At 41.9% G+C, this 16,708-nt stretch overlaps 1 protein-coding gene across 1 annotated transcript; it reads right to left on the bottom strand.

Annotated features, from left to right (window-relative positions):
* Window positions 1-9,332: 9,332 nt before the first annotated feature.
* LOC116711523 (serine/threonine-protein kinase pim-2-like) lies at window positions 9,333-14,006 on the bottom strand. Its single transcript, XM_032550849.1, has 9 exons — window positions 13,952-14,006; window positions 12,673-12,915; window positions 11,711-11,815; window positions 11,486-11,580; window positions 10,727-10,774; window positions 10,426-10,635; window positions 9,800-9,977; window positions 9,532-9,702; window positions 9,333-9,424 (listed from the first exon to the last, which is right to left on the bottom strand). The coding sequence occupies exons 1-9, from the start codon at window positions 14,004-14,006 to the stop codon at window positions 9,333-9,335; spliced, it is 1,197 nt and encodes a 398-aa protein (XP_032406740.1).
* Window positions 14,007-16,708: the final 2,702 nt, after the last annotated feature.

Genomic DNA, 16,708 nt, shown 5'->3' with positions numbered 1-16,708 from the left:
GAGAAGAACAGGAGAGGAGCGTGGATCGGTAATCCGCAATAAGGGAGGGATCTAAAATAAAGGAACCAGGAACCCAGGAGCGATCCTCCGGACCGTAGCCCTCCCAATCGACGAGGTACTGCCAGCCGTGACCTCGCCGACGGGAGTCTACGATCCGGCGGATGGAGTAAGCTGGATGGCCATCAACATCTCGGGCGGAAGGAGGGGGCTCGGAAGGAGGGCACAGCGTGCTGGTCTGGACGGGTTTTATCTGAGAGACATGAAAAGTGGGGTGAATGCGAAGAGAGGTTGGGAGGCGGAGCCGAACAGCAGATGGATTCACGATGGCCTCGATCTCAAAGGGACCAATAAAACGGGGAGAGAGTTTTCTGGACATGGACTTGAGGGGAATGTCACGGGACGATAACCACACCCTCTGGCCGGGAGTGTAGACGAGGGCCGGGATTCGTTTATGGTCGGCCAGGCGTTTGTTCTGCTCTGCCGTGTTGTTGAGGTTGCGGATAGCGGCTCTCCAAATCCTCTGGCAGCGGCGGATATGGTGACGAACAGAAGGGACGGCGATATTGTCCTCCTCGGCAGGGAGTAGTGGTGGTTGATAACCTAAAGAAACTTCGAACGGGGACAGACCTGTAGCAGCAGAAACGTGGCTATTATGGGCGTACTCCACCCAAGGAAGGAACTGACACCAGTCCGATGGATTGGAAGAGGTAAAACAGCGGAGGGTTGTTTCCAGTTCATCCTTTCGGTTTGGCCATTTGTCTGTGGGTGGAAACCAAATGTCAACGAAACTTTAGCATGTAATGCGAGACAGAAAGTTCTCCAGACCTGTGATATGAATTGGGGTCCACGGTCGGAAAGTATTTCTTGCGGGATTCCATGCAGGCGGAAAACATGTTTAATTAACAGTTGAGCAGTCTGGAAAGCTGTAGGTAACTTGCGAAGGGGAACCAAGTGGCAGGCCTTGGAAAAACGGTCAATAATGGTGAGAACCGTGGTCATACCCCTGGACGGTGGTAATCCAGTTACGAAATCAACGGAAACGTGAGACCAGGGGCGTTTGGGTATGGGGAGAGGTCAAAGGAGACCAAACGGATGTTGATGGGATGATTTGTTCCTAGAACAGACTGTGCAAGCTAGGACATAGTCTTTGACATCCCTGTGCACTGAAGGCCACCGGAATTTACGATTGACAAGGGAAATGGTTCGACTAATACCCGGATGTCCTGAGAACTTGGATGCGTGGATCCATTGAAGGAAGCGGGCTCGGACAGAGGTAGGTACATAAATCTTGGTAGGAGGGCAAGAGTCAGGGGCTGGTTCAGACAGTTGGGCCTGTTTGATTAGGTCCTCGATTTCCCAGGTGACAGCTGCCACTGTGCAGCTGGGGGGAAGGACAGTAGCCGGTACCTTCTCCGAGTCGTCTGGAGAGTGGATACGGGACAGGGCATTGGCTTAATGTTACGGGACCCTGGACGGTATGAAATGGAGAGATTAAATCTGGAAAAGAACAGTGACCAACGATACTGGCGGGGATTAAGCCTCTTAGCAGACTGGAGGTATGATAAGTTTTTATGATCTGTCCAGACCAGCACCGGATGTTCAGCTCCCTCCAACCAGTGCCGCCACTCCTCCAGGGCCAGTTTGATGGCCAAAAGCTCTAGATCACCCACATCATAATTGCGCTCCGGGGGGGACAACCTGCGAGAAAAAAAGGCACATGGGTGAGTCTTATGATCGAGAGTGGAAACCTGGGAAAGCACAGCCACTACTCCGGTGTCCGATGCGTCGACTTCAACTATAAACCGCTTAGAGGGGTCTGGCTGGATGAATATAAGGGCATTAGCGAAGAGGTTCTTGAGTTGCCTAAACGCGGCTTCAGCTTCCGAAGTCCAGCTGAAAGGGGTCTTGGTAGAGGTGAGGGCAGTTAACGGTAAGGCTGTTTGGCTGTAGTTACGGATGAACCGACGGTAGAAATTGGCAAAACCAAGGAATCGTTGTAACTGCTTCCGTGTATCGGGAGTCGGCCACTCCAATACAGCCCGGATCTTCTCCTCCGTGGCCCGTACCTGTCCGCCCTCTAATATGAACCCAAGAAAAGAAACAGAGGCTTTGTGAAACTCGCACTTCTCCGCCTTGACATATAACTTCTTCTCCAGGAGGCATTGAAGGACTAAACGGACATGATGTTCGTGTTCCACTAGGGACTTTGAATAGATTAGAATGTCGTCTAGGTACACAAAAACAAAGACATTTAGAAAATCTCTCAACACATCATTGACGAGAGCTTGGAAATAGGCCGGAGCGTTGGATAACCCAAACGGCATTACCAGATATTCAAAATGGCCGATGGGGGTCTTAAATGCAGTTTTCCATTCATCTCCTTGACGAATGCGGAGTAAATGGTAGGCGTTTCTAAGGTCTAACTTGGAGAAAATGATAGCGTCATGAACTGGTTCAAAAGCGGAGGATAACAGAGGCAGGGGATACTTGTTTTTAACAGTTATGTTATTTAAACCTCTGTAATCAATACAGGGTCGGAGGGAACCATCTTTCTTACCCACAAAGAAAAACCCCGCCCCCAGGGGAGAGGAGGATGGACGGATTATGCCGGCAGCCAGAGACTCTTTGATGTACTTCTCCATTGTTTCACGTTCAGATCTGGAGATGTTGTATAGGCGGCTAGAAGGAAGTGGAGAACCGGGCAGAAGATCTATTGCACAGTCATATGGACGGTGAGGAGGTAAAGAGAGGGCTTTGGACTTACTGAAAACTGAAGCTAGGTCATGATATTCGGATGGAATGATCGACAGGTCGGGTGGATCTGCCTCCTGTGGTGCTGCCGGTGGCGGACCTGGAGGAACAGCTGAGCGGAGACAGAAGGAATGACAGGAAATGGACCAAGACGCAATCTGTCTGTCTAACCAGTTAATGTGAGAATTATGTTGTTGGAGCCACTTAAAACCCAGGATTATAGGTGAGTTAGCTGTGGAAAAAACAAAAAAAGAGGTAATTTCACTGTGGTTTCCTGAAATGATTAAGTGCAGCGGTTTCGTCTGATGCGTTACTTGAGAAAGGGTGTTGCCATCAATGGAGGTAACTCGAAGAGGGACTGCTAGAGGTTCAGTCTCGATCGACATTTGCTGGACGAAAGTGGCGTCAATGAGGTTTTGCTCACAGCCCGAATCAACAAGGACAGACAACGGGACCGACTGGTTATTGCAAATTAAAGTGGCAGGGAGTGACAGGCGAGGAGAATCTTCTTTCTGTAAATGGTCCGCCAGCCTCCTCGCTTCTATTGGCGGACCTGGGGGTTTAACCGGACGGGGCAGCGGGCAATGAAATGTCCAGAGGCTCCACAATAAAGACACAGAAGGGAGGAGATGCGTTTTTGACGCTCCTCGGGAGTGAGCCGGGTCCGTCCCACCTGCATGGGCTCGGGATCCAGGGAAGCCTGAGGAGGGGAAACCGCTGGAGTGGATGTAACGCCCCCGTAGAATCTTGCCGGCGGGTCTCCCCGGTTCTTCTCCCTAGTACGAGACCGGATCCGATTATCGAGGCGAATTGTTAAGTTTATTAGATCCTCTAATGTCGCGGGTTCGTCTAGGGTAACGAGCTCATCTTTGATAGACTGATTTAAAGCATTGAAATAAGCGCTCTTTAGTGCGACTGCATTCCAATTAGTAGCAGCGGCCTTTATTCTAAAGTCCACAGCAAAATCTGCTACAGTACGTTGACCCTGTTTGACTTTCCATAGTTCACGCGAATTAAATGATTTATCCGAGTCCTGACCGAATATTTGTCGGAACTCCTTTAGAAAATCTTCGAACGAGCAACCATAATTGGCGGGGGAAGGGAAACGGGCCTTGGCCCAGTCTAAAGCCCGCCCGGATAGTAGGGAAAGAATGTAAGCGATTTTAGCGCTGTCTTTAGAAAAACTTTGAGGGGAATGATTGAAAATTATAGAACATTGTAAAATGAAACCATTACATTTGCTCAGGTCGCCAGAGAACCTTTCAGGAGTAGGAGGTCGGATCTCAGCAAACGTGGGCCGAACAGACTGGGCTGGATCAGAAACCGGTGCGGGATCAGGAGACGAAGACTGTGGAACAGAGCTTTGGAGAAAGTTAGTGAGTTCAACTAGTCGGCGATTAGTTTCGGCTTGCCGTGTGCCGAGTTCTCTAAGGGCAGTTTCATGGGATTGTAACAGGGCATGTTGTTCAGATAACGTCCTCCTGATAGCGTCTGCTGGGCTTGTTTGTTGGCTTGAGTGTTCTGTCATGTTTAGTTCTAACTATCTTTCCCACATGCAGAACACCACACAGGAGAGACGAAAATCAGTAAATGATAATTTATTGAAAGACAGGAGGGATAAGGGTGAACCGGTCTGGTCAGGAGGGGGTAGGCTTACGGCGCGGTCAGCACACTATGAAAAACACAGCAAGGAAATGGTCAGTTCACGGTCGTCGGAGACCAGAGTACTAGCGGGTAAACTGGGTTGATTTTACTTGTGAGGATGAAGATATCTGTTTGGAGTGGGTTCCTGAGGAGTTCGGGGTCCTGGTCTCTTTGTCGGTCCAGGTGATCCAGTGCTTGGCCACAGAAAATCTGGAAGTCAACGAGGACATGCGGCGGAGGGCGGACAGGTAAGTTCGGGTGGAGCGGAGACAGAGGAGCGGCGCGACAGCCAGTTGGGGAATCCAGGAGAGACTTGTAATTCAGCAGAGAAGGTGAGTGTGGGAACTCGGGCAACCAGTAGGTAAGTTCTACGGCGTCACGAGGGAGGCTTGGTCCACAAACCAGGCTTGATCTTCACAAAGGAGGATCCAGGGCGACTCAAGGAAAACACCTGAAGACAGGAAACAACGAAAGAAATCACTAGGAGACAATTCTACGAGGAACACAGAGACTAGCTCTAAGGGGCTCAGAGTACCATTAGTAGGCTAACACTCAACGTCGAAGTACTGGTAGTCTGCTCCTCTTGTACTCCAGGATTGATGAGATGGTTAAACTCTGGTGTGCAGAATGACGGCACACTTCTCTGAAAAGAGGACGGCTTGGCGCCATCTAGTGGATGAATGGTGAGTAGCAGCAGAGGGAGAAAGGGGAAAACAAAACAAAAAAAATCAAGAACCCCAGAACCTGACAGTTCCTGTCAAAAATGTTTCTTTAAATTTATGTTTTAAAAGTGTTAAAAGTCTAATAATTAACAGTTATTTTATTATTTAAGTAACTAGTCTCACTCTATCAGTAGTAAAGTTTTTGAAAAGACATGACTACAAAGTTGATTTTTACAGTCTATCTTATTGTTAGTCTGTTTAATATAGACATATAATAAACCTTAATTTAATTAAGGTTTATTAGTATTCATTAGGACATATTGGAATACTTTACATAATACTGATTGAAACTTATTATTTTTGTTTTCTGACATTTCCTATGGAAATAAAATGACTTTCTATTGTCAGAAGTACCATCGTGAGAGGCAGAAGCAGCTCATCAAGTAACCATGGAGACCACGGTAAGTTAGACCAACTCGTTTCATGGGGACTCGATGCAGCCTTTGAGGTCTTTGGAGGATGTTGTCTGTTCTGGTTGCCTTGAAGGCCACGGTTGCTGAATGACGCAGCAGCTGAATGGATACGTCGCTTTTAACTCCCACACTTTCACTTAAGAGGAAATGAAATTAAAAAGGGAATCCGTGTTGGGAATCCTGAGTCTATAAAGGATACTTGACGTTGTCTCCCAAATAAGTTTTCTATTGCTTATTCGTCTTACCTACAGCTAAAGCTAAAATATAAAGAAAGCATAGAAACCCATAATAAGTTTGACAAAGCTTTTATGTCAAGTTCTCAGCATATTTGCAAAAAAAAAAAAACATACAAGTCTGTGTTACTGTGGCAACAGTTTCCTTATTTTTATCTCAATTATATTTTTACTCCTCTCTTCTACATTGCTGACTTTCTCTCCCGGTTGGCTCTCACAGTTCCTAACCCTTTGCCAGACTCTCCATTTTCATATCAACCTAAAGGAAAAAAAAACCCCTCTCTAACAGAAATAATACAGCTGTTAATAATATTCTAATATACTGTTCACAATTCTTGAATTTACATAGGAAAATGTGTGGGAGTGTATTCCTACGTAAACGCTGATGAACAATACTGTAATGGTAGATTTAAAAAGAACCTACGGTGGTCGAACAAAGCTTCACCTAAAACTGGGGAAATGTTTGCCAACAGGCTCGAGTTTTATCAGGATTTACAATATGGTCTTTGTGGCGTGTCACATGTTGACTAAAATACACAAAGCTTAGAAAGATCTAAAAACACAAAAACCAGAAAGCTTGTCAATGTGCAAATTAAAAGTCACCTAAAACAATATTTCCAGAATCAGCTTTAAAAATTGTTGAAAATGGCTAAAATGATAATCTCAATAATTTGGGCAACTTGCTTACTAAAAATCAAGGAGGCAAATGATCTGCCTCAAAGCATCCTTGAAGCTCCCTTAGGTAACTTCTATAGCAGCCTGAGCTACTATTGACATTTGAATAAATGAATCGCTCCTGATCAAAAACAACCAACCAGAGCCAAGACGAGGGACTGAGCGTTGTCAATCGCCATCATGTACTCGCTGCTAAATGTGCTAAAACAACTTACTGTTAAAGAAAAACTGTTCATCTGTCATTATTTTTGGCTATGCTAACTAGCCTGAGCATTCACAACAGGCTATGCTAGTTGCAGCACAACAGAGAGCAGCTCCACGCTGAGGCTGATTGACAGTGCTAAAACCCTCATCCTGGCTCTGATTGGTTGTTTCTCATTAGCATTGGGAGCGCTGGGAGAAGGCAAAGGAACTCCCAATTTCTCACACATCTATCTCATACAAACTGTCACAACATAGTGAGATTTGAATAAAATATTTTTTGTAAAAGTTACATACTGCAGCTTTAAATACACTGTAATAAATACTATTCTTACTCTTAGGAATAAAAACACAATAGTATTTATTACATTGTAATAAATGGAGGTCAGTTGCCTAGTGCTACTATTCAGTGCACTGTGCTCCAGCTGGAAAGTTATTTATATTGCGTTAGCAGTTGCTCTCGCTCGCATCTGATAACACTTACAGTACAGACCAAAAGTTTGGACACATTTCTCAATGAGAAAGTGTGTCCAAACTTTTGGTCTGTACTGTACGTGTATGCTAAGCATTACTTTTAGCTCTGACAGGAGACACAGACTACCAAAATGACAGAAACGGTCAAAAATATAGGACCATTTTAAACCAAAGGGAAAAAACAACACAGATGAATTCAAGCACTTCACAGCATTCTACAGTAGTCCTCCATTTTGCAGCTTGGCAACAGAAATTACCCTTAAAGTCACTCAAGCCCAGCAGCCTGTTTAAATTCAAGCAGCTTAGCAACACAAAAAAGTATACAACACTAATAACACATAACAATAAGTTTATTCTACATTAATTTTCTCCACCAGTTCACAGCCTCCAACAGTGAAGCCATGTCACTAGTGAAGTAAAGTAAGCTGTAGGGGCGGCTACTTGACTGGGGCAAGTTTGTATGCACACCCTTTCCTTGACGTAGATACCAATCACATCTTTAATCTATAATTCTTTAAAATTTTCTTCTGCCCAAAATGCTTTCTGGTAGCTCTTCCACCAGACATCATTCAAACAAGATGAATTAGTGAACATGTTCACAATTCTCAGGTTGTCTCACTGAATCAAGATGTTTGAATCGCTCTTAGTGTGACCCCCTTCTCTGAAGCCAGTTTGCCATGGAAGACCCCAACAACAGTCAAAGTTCCAGGCAACTTAGACCTCAGGATCATGGGGGTACTCAAACCCCTCCACCACATTAAGGTGGCGATTCTGCGGAGGGGAGGAAACCAGCAGATTGCATCAAAGCTTTATATCAATGCAATCCCCCATCCTGAGCAAAATACGGGGTGACAGTGGAGAGGAATCACTCCCCTTTCAAAGGAAGAGACCTCTAGCAGAACCAGGCTCAGGATGGACGGCCGTCTGCCTCGACCGGCTGGGGTTGGAGAGGACAGGAAAGAGAGACAGACAAACATACACACACTCGCACACACATCCTGGGTCAGGGAAGATCTGGAAAAAACACAGAGAGAACAACTTTGATTAGGGAGATGAACTATGGACACATTAGTAACAAAACAACAACAACAACAAAATATAGATATATATTTGTATTAGTACAAATTTACAGACACATTTATAGACAGAGGCATAAGGAAATATATACAGTACAGACCAAAAGTTTGGACACACAGTTGTGTCCAAACTTTTGGTCTGTACTGTACATCCATGTAAAACTCAAACTTGCTTAATATACTGATATATACATAAAAAATATGTGTTTATGCATGTGTGAATGTGTCTGCTTGCATAGTGAACAGAGGCCAAGGTCTGGTGGTAAGAATTCCTAATGAACGTAACCAGATGTAATATAGATGTTTTCCATAAAGTGCCTCAAGATGACCTTTGTGTTGAATTGGCACTATGTAAAAAAAAAAAGAACAAATTGAACTGAATCTTTATCTATTACATCCATCTTCTTCCGCTTATCTGTGGTCGGGTCACGGGGGTAGCAGTCTAAGTAAGAAGGCCCAGACTTCCATCTCCTCTGCCGCCTTGAGCTCGCTCCTCAGGAGGAATCCCAAGGCGTTCCCAGGACAGCCACAAACCATAGACCCTCAAGCACATCCTGGGTCTTCCCCTGGGCCTCCTCCCAGTGGAAGGTGCCTGGAACACCTCACCAGGAGACATCCAGGACGCATGCTGACCAAATGCCCAACCCACCTCAAATGGCTCCTCTTGACATGGAGAGGCAGCAGCTCTACCCTGAGTCCCTTCCAGATAACTGAGCTTCAATCTCTAAGGGAAAGCTCAGACACCCTGCGGAGAAAACTCATTTTGGCCGCTTGTATAGACCTCTCAAGCTAACACCAGTTCAGGCTCCTTCCCCACCAGAGAAGTGACATTCCACATCTTTAGAGCCAGCTTCTGTAGCTGAGGATCAGACCGCCAAGGTCCCCCGCCTTCGGCCACCACCCATACTGCATTGCACCCGACCCTTTTTGAATCTTTAATGAAACTAAAATGGATGTTGTTTTGAGTAGTGGAAGAAAATTAATTGCCAAATTAACCGACTTGTGTCATTTAACCCTAACCCCAATCCTTTAAAGTTTAATAGTGCCCAACAGCCCAGCCTAGACTAGATTAAACTACTAACAAAAAAAGTTAAGGTTGCAGGGGTGCGTGTGTGTGTGTTGGGGTGTGCATGTGTGTATAGTCTACGAAAGCCAAGGGTGACACAGCAGCTCTTCCAAAGTGGGACGGTCCTCGGGGTCACTTATTAGACACTTTGACAGAAAATCCATGCAGTCTGGAAGGTTAGAGGTTAAACAGCAACAATGAACAGAATCAAAGGAACAAAATAGAATGAGACAGAACATATGTACTGTTAGATAAATGGACAAGTGTTTGTCTCACCGTCAGAAAGCCAATGCCATATTGTCAAGTTGTTTGAGATGTAGGTGTTAATGTTGAACCGCGTCATGTGGAGCATCTCGAACAGAACAACCCCCAGCTGCCACACTGTTGTAGGTCCAGCCTTATAGGTACTGTTAACCATCCAGTCCAGCGGGATGTGACCAGGAGTACCTTGAAGATGTGTAAGAATAAGATCATAAAGAAGAAAACAATCCTTTAAACAGCATTAATAAATGAGAATGAAGTGAGTTCTACGGTTCAGTCGTACCACAGAGTAGTTCATGTTGTTTCCCGTCATCAAAGCAGCTTAATCCAAAGTCTATGAGATAGATTTGTTTGTCTTCTGAACTGCTGTCAATCAGGACATTGTCCACTTTTAGGTCTCTGTGGAAGATGTTTGCATTCTGAAGGTAAACAGCAGCTTCCACCAGCTGTTTTAGTATGACCTAAGATGGGAAGGTAATGTGACAGTCAGAAACTACCCATATTTACATACCAGACTGAAAGACATCAAAGTGGTTTGTTGTCGATAGGAAACTATTCAATTGTTTAAAAACAGCTTTTTCAATAACGTTGCTGATGAATGAGAGGTTGGAGACCAGCCTGTAATTCTACAATAATGATTTGTCCAATTGTTTTATCAGTGGTTTGATATCTGCTGTTTTTAAAGCCTGGGGGAAAACCCCTGATGGAAGCGATGAGTTTACTATTTGAATCAAATTATTTGTAATGACAGGCAGGACTTTTTTAAAGAAATGTGTGGATAGGATATCAGGACAGCAGGAACTTGAGCATAATTGAGTCATAATTTCTTCAAGGGTTTTATAATTAAGTAGTTGAAATTGAGTAATTTTCCTGCATTATTATTATTATGTTTGGGTATAGCATTGGTACCTTGGCCTCACTCTCCTCTATAAAATTTCCACGCTCGTTAAGATAGAGCAAGAGGTCCTCTGCGAACATGGGTCTCTCCATGACTAAAATCAGCTCCTGATCCAGATCATACCAGTCCAACAGGGACAAGATGGCTGAATGCGGCACTGTTTCACTTGCAAGTTTTAACATGATGACCAACTCCATGGCCAGCTCCCTGGCATTCTCATCCTGAAACATCCAAACCAACAGGCAAAACCCACAATGCATCTGGAATCCACTTAGAAAAAAAAAACTGTACTAGATTCTGCTTCTCACTTACCTTATGTTTGATGACTACTTTGTCTTTTGGTATGTGTTTGATAGCCACCTATAAGATAGCAACAAGACTTTGGTTAGCATGTTAGGGAGGTAATTTTCTTACTGGATGGATATATATATACATACATATTTTTCTTTTCATTTTTTTATATGAAGATATCAGTCAATTTCCCTATCAAAAGTCAGTAGGAGTCAGATTTTGTTGAGAAGAGCTAAAATCCTCAGATTATTGGAAGGCTAACAGATAGTCAGATCGAATCTCTTTCAATTGATTTTAGCTCATAGAAACAACTCAAACTGAAAATGCTTATATATGTAGGATACAACTCTATTTTAGTATAATTTAACCTTGAGAAAATGTGGTTTCTGTTCTGTAGCTCAACAACAGCAATGCTTCCATACCAAAGTTATATATGTTGAGTCATCCAGTTCCGCTCAGAAACCTTTTCTGAGTGTTTCTGAAAACATTTCTGAACGTTTTCAGGTTTCACAGTTGATTATAAAATTTTCTCTTAACTTCTGACAAGCAGCTTCAACGTACAGTATGATATAGACGTTGTAAAGCTGAGAACACTGCCACAAACTCTGTCTGAGGCTTTTACCACTCACTGTACAAAGTCTGGCACCGCCTACTGACTACTACGTGTAAGAGAACTATCTGATTTTAACTTTATATGTAGATAATAAAAGAATCTAAAAATTACTGTGTGGATTTCTTAGTTGAATTGTGTGCGTTTGTGTCAGAGAGTGTAATACTTACAGGTAATTTACCCTTTATCCGATATCCAGCAAAGACAGACCCAAAGCCTCCGTCTCCCAGCAGATGGAGCTCAACGTATTTTTGCAGGAATGAAGCTAAACACATGAACACATTTGAAATTCACAAAGTGCCAGAATTGAAGCTTGAATCTAATTATCACCACATCTTATTTCTATCCTATAATAAATGGTTATGCTACAAAACTAAGGGTACATAAACTCCAACCTCTTTGGGAATCCTCTTGTTCTTCTTCCATCACCATCTTCATCCTTTTCCTGGTCGGTTTCTCCAAATCCTCCATGTTCCTTTTCGGATTCCTCTTTCTGATCCCTGTAATGTCAAACATGTCATGTTTGATATACGGGTTTCTCTGACCTCTACATTTTCAGTGTGTTTCCTATTCCAGAAAAACCTGATGTATATAACCAAATGTGTACAGTTTACAAATGAGCCATCATGGATCGTAATTTCTCCTAAAACAGACCTTTAATTAAAGCTATATTATGCAGTTTTTGGCCCATTTTGAGAAGATTTTCCACCCTTGGGACAATTTTTGGGACCAACATCAGCTTTATCAGATGTTGTACATCATGTTACACAAGGTAACGGAGTAAAGTGTGAGACCCATGTTCAAAGGCCTCTGTACTCTATGTGGCCGTCAAAGGGTTTAATTCCCGGTTTGTTAACCTTTCTCTTTTGTTGAAGTCAGAAGATTCAACAAGTAATCCAGATCAAAAATTAAGTTTTCTGATAAGTATTTCATAGTTCAGGCTTTACAGGGTTAAATCTCAAGTCCTGACTTGACAAGACTGAGCTGGCACTTTAGCAGTGGGAATAACCCGTAGAAACATGAACATATTAACATTCACTTGCTTTAAGAAAAAAAAACCGTCTTGATGGAAAGATTCGACTTAGTGGCTTATAAAGGTATTTTTACAGAGCATTTTCTGTCCCAAATTTCAGTGTGATTTATAGGAATTTAAGTGATGCAAATAGTGATAACACATAAAATACAAATGACATTTGGTAGTGTAATGTAAAAATGTGAGATTCATGAATACTTTTACAAAGTATTGTTTCTTCTTTTCCCTCCCTTTAACTTTAATATGCTATTGTTAAGCAGCATATTAATAATCATGCTGAGGATCTGCATGGAAACTAACAATAGTTTCACCAAAGAAGCCAACCTGCACTGACGTCTGTTGAACAGCAAGACTCTTTGCTCTGTTCCTGCTCCAGTTCCATTTTCTTCCTCTTTGCCTTCGGTGAAGGTTCCTCTGCTTCTTCTTTCATTTTTCTCTCCACCATCCTCCTCGTCCTCATCTGTTCCTGGCAGCTTGAGGAGGGTCCGGCCATGTCAGCGACCCTTCGCCTTTTTCTGGGGGTCTCAATTTCAGATATTTTCCTTTTCTTTGGTCTTCTGTTGCTCTCTAAAGTGACATAGGGAAAATCGTTTTATTATTTTTTGCAATTTGTCAAATATTTAGTATTACTAGATAGGGGTGGGCACTTATATTATTTATCATGACATATTTCTTCTAATGATAAGAATTCTGATTTTTCACTGTCATAAATTTTAATTAATGATGTTTAATTCTGTGTGCAGTTTAGCATTAAAAATCACACGTCTTTATGCAACAGGTGCCCTAAAGAAGCGCATTACAAGTGGGAAGGTTTTTAAAGAGCAGTGTTTCATATTGTTCATATTGTGTAAGTGCAGAAAACACTAAATTTCACACTTGTGGTATTTACGTTGAATAGGAAACACAAATCAAATCATGTGTGAATAAGTTTAATGCAAAAGTCATTAAAAAACATGCAGTGCCATTGTCCTAAAACTACTTCCTGTCATCTTCTTCTTCATGGTTTGCGCCAGTGGCAACATCCTGCTGTTGATCATGTGACTCGTGTGATGCGAAAAAAGTGTTTCCACTGCAATTTTGCAAAATAAACCAATTTTGATATGCGAGTTTTTTCTAAACTGATGTGTTTCTATGAAGCAAATGTATTTTCAAAATGTCAAATTACACAATTATATGGTCAATGGAAACATTGCTAATGTCACAGTCATAAAGTTACCTAAAAAAATAAGAAATAAATATATCTTATCACCACTTTTATCGTTATTTCAATAGCGATGGAATGTTATGTTAAAACATTAAGTCCACATCATCCTCTATTTCTAAATTACCTCACAGGCTGATATCTGATCATATACTTTATTACACAAACTGTTCACCTTTTACTCATTTTCACCAAGACACATGCTTCTGGGTGAAACTATCACAGACTCACACATCTCAATGTTCCCAACAACAGGCAAGTCAGTAACAGAAATTCTTAATAATAAAAGCTCTAAATCTCAAAATTATACTAATCAGAACCTAAAATGAACAATCTTTTAAATCTATAATCATCTCTATTAAGATATGCACCATATGTTGATAATCTAATGAACTCTTTTACCTCGTTGTCTCATAACGGCTGGCATTTTTTCATTCCTTTTACGTTCTTTGAACATCTTTTTTTCCAGTAGATTTGAACATCAATTACGTCACCTACAAGTGTTGCCACTTTTATCTCTCGTAGTTACGTCTTACTCTATCAGAGATTTCTGACGAACTGAACTCAAATAGAATGTTGGGTTCTGATACCAACCAGTGTGACATCAAAAATAACATTCCAAAATTTGGTCATAAAAGTCAGAATGGAGGTGATGTTGCTTAGCAGCCCTCATACTTAAACCTAACCTACAGAACACAGAACAATACCCACAATCAAACATTTTAGAGCAATGAATCTCTACGGAGCCCTCTAGGGGACATACACTGTATATGGGTATTTTATTTGAAAGCTATACGCTTCTTTATGTATTTATGTGAAATAAAATGCCCATTGACCCACTTTTAGAAATCCTAATAGTACAATTTAACATTTGGGCAAGTTTAGAGCTTGAAAAGCCAAACAAGACCAACATGAATGAGTACTCAGTAAGGCTCAGTTTTGAATATCTCCTGAAATCTTCAAAGGGTTTCTAGAAGATAAAAAAATGTTTTAACACATGAAATAAACAGCGCATTAAACCACATTTAAGACAGGATGAAAAGGACAGATTTGGTGGACAGACAATCTTTCTCTGATCTTTGCTCGTTGTGTCTGTCCTCCTGTCAGTCTATTACAAATGGACAAAACAGATACAGAGGGACAGAGGCAGAGAAAAACGCATACAGGGAGAGCGACAGAGAGGGAGAGAGTGTTTAAGCAAAAAGCACATAGAGAGAACTGAATGTGTGTAAATGTGTGATCTTACCATTGTAGAAGTTCTGCTGGTAGTCCATGAACTTGCAGAGGAGAGTGGAGACATGTGGGTTCACTGCTGTCTTCTTTTTTTGCACAAGTCATCCTGTATTTTGTATGTCACTTTGCAGATTGTAGCTTTTGTTCCCCTTCCTGGGTTAAGGCCAATAAATGACCTAAAAACAGATGGGATACTTTTCAAAATTACCCTTCTGTTTCTTAAGAAATGTATATATTACCTTTTTAGACTAGATGCTGGTGAACTATCAAGTATGTCTAGCAAAGGCATTAATAAAATAGTTCTTACCTTTGGAAAAAACTCCAGCGTGCAGGTTGTGTAATCTTCCGATTTTACATAAAATGGTAAGATTACATCACCAGACACTGGATTTTTAAAACACAGAAGCTGACAAAAAGCGCTGCTACACCCACCTCTAACAAACAATTTCACCCTTGCTGTCTCCTAAAAAAATAACAGCATTCAGTGATATTTTTCGTTTTAACTTTATGCTCAGGTAAGCAAGTAATTATGTTGCATGTGTAGTCTCCCAGTTCTCACCAGCAACTACTACACATGCATGCAAGTAGTAGCAAACTTGTTCAGATGCCAACAGATAGATTAGATATATTTTATTTTCTAGTTCTTGGGTACCCCATCCCTTTCTGATACCACCGTGGGCAACTGCCCATAAAGCCCATATTAAAAACTGCTACTGCCCTGTGGCATGGGCGGGCACTGCCTGCCTCCAGAGTCAGCCATGTCACCACTCCTGGGCTGGAGGGGTTTTTTTTCTTCTTTTTGACCTCAGAGTAAGGTAAGGTAATTTTATTCATAGCATATTTTCAGCAACAAGTAATTTCAAAGTGGTCAACTTTCTATTATTCCTATCTCTATTTGATACAGTAGGGGCTCCCGCACTTCCCGTATCTGTGTCCTCTGTTTCCTGCAGCTTTTTCAGCCGTTACAACTGCTTAATCCATTGTGAACACGTGTTTTTTCCGAGCCGCCTTTAAACGCAACATGAGCGCTAAGATTCTCGCGCCTGTTTATCGCCTGTGCAGCAGACCTGGTGGTGCAGTGCAGTGACTGGTGTGTGTTAGAATCATGGCAGCAAACCAGCCAAAGGCAAATAACTTTGCCTTTTTTCCTCCAAGCTAGCCTAGTGAGTCGAGCTGCTGTAATGCTGCTGGATGCAGGTAATATTAGCTAAATGATGACTAGCTAGTGCCAATATATCACAGTACGCTTGTTAAAAAGAATAGGCTATATTGTTAATATCTATGTTCAAAAGTGGGTAATACTGGTTACATTTACTTGAGTAACTTTTTGGGGAAAAAGGTACTTATGAGAATAGTTTTTCTGCACTGTACTTTTTTTTTTCTTTTACTTGAGTAATATTTCTATTCTTGAGTAGATTGATTTTGCATTTAAAGAAATGGACTTCAGAGATTGGAAACATTAGACTTCTGCAAGACATGAGCTAATGTTTATGCAAATTTGAGCATAATTTCTCAACATTTATACATGCCGCTGTTGCGGAGCCGCATGTGACTTTTTTGGTTTCTAAATTTGTCCTTACACCAGGTTTTAGTGTGGAAGCTGCACACTTTATGCCTGAGGCTTCAGTCGATTCCATCATGTTTCATGGTAATTTAACTACTGTACGTTTAGTCACTCAAAGTTCCAGCTGAGCTCTGTAAACTTACCTCGCCTCTCGCTTCTTGTATGCATTCTGTAAGTAAACAAAAGCATATTTCACACAAAACAACCAGGACACATTTTTTTTAGGTGTTTTACAATTAATTCATTTTCTCTCATAATGAATTTGCCACTACATCATAAAACAAAAATGATAACTGTCAGAAAATCTACCAGTAAATGTATCTAAAGAAACGTTACAGATTGACTCATTCTGGGTTTTTATT

The sequence above is a fragment of the Xiphophorus hellerii genome, chromosome 21, assembly GCF_003331165.1.
Source record: "Xiphophorus hellerii strain 12219 chromosome 21, Xiphophorus_hellerii-4.1, whole genome shotgun sequence".
NCBI lineage: Eukaryota > Metazoa > Chordata > Actinopteri > Cyprinodontiformes > Poeciliidae > Xiphophorus > Xiphophorus hellerii.
The sequence above is the reverse complement of the archived record's forward strand: the minus strand, read 5'-3'. Positions and strand labels throughout refer to the sequence as shown.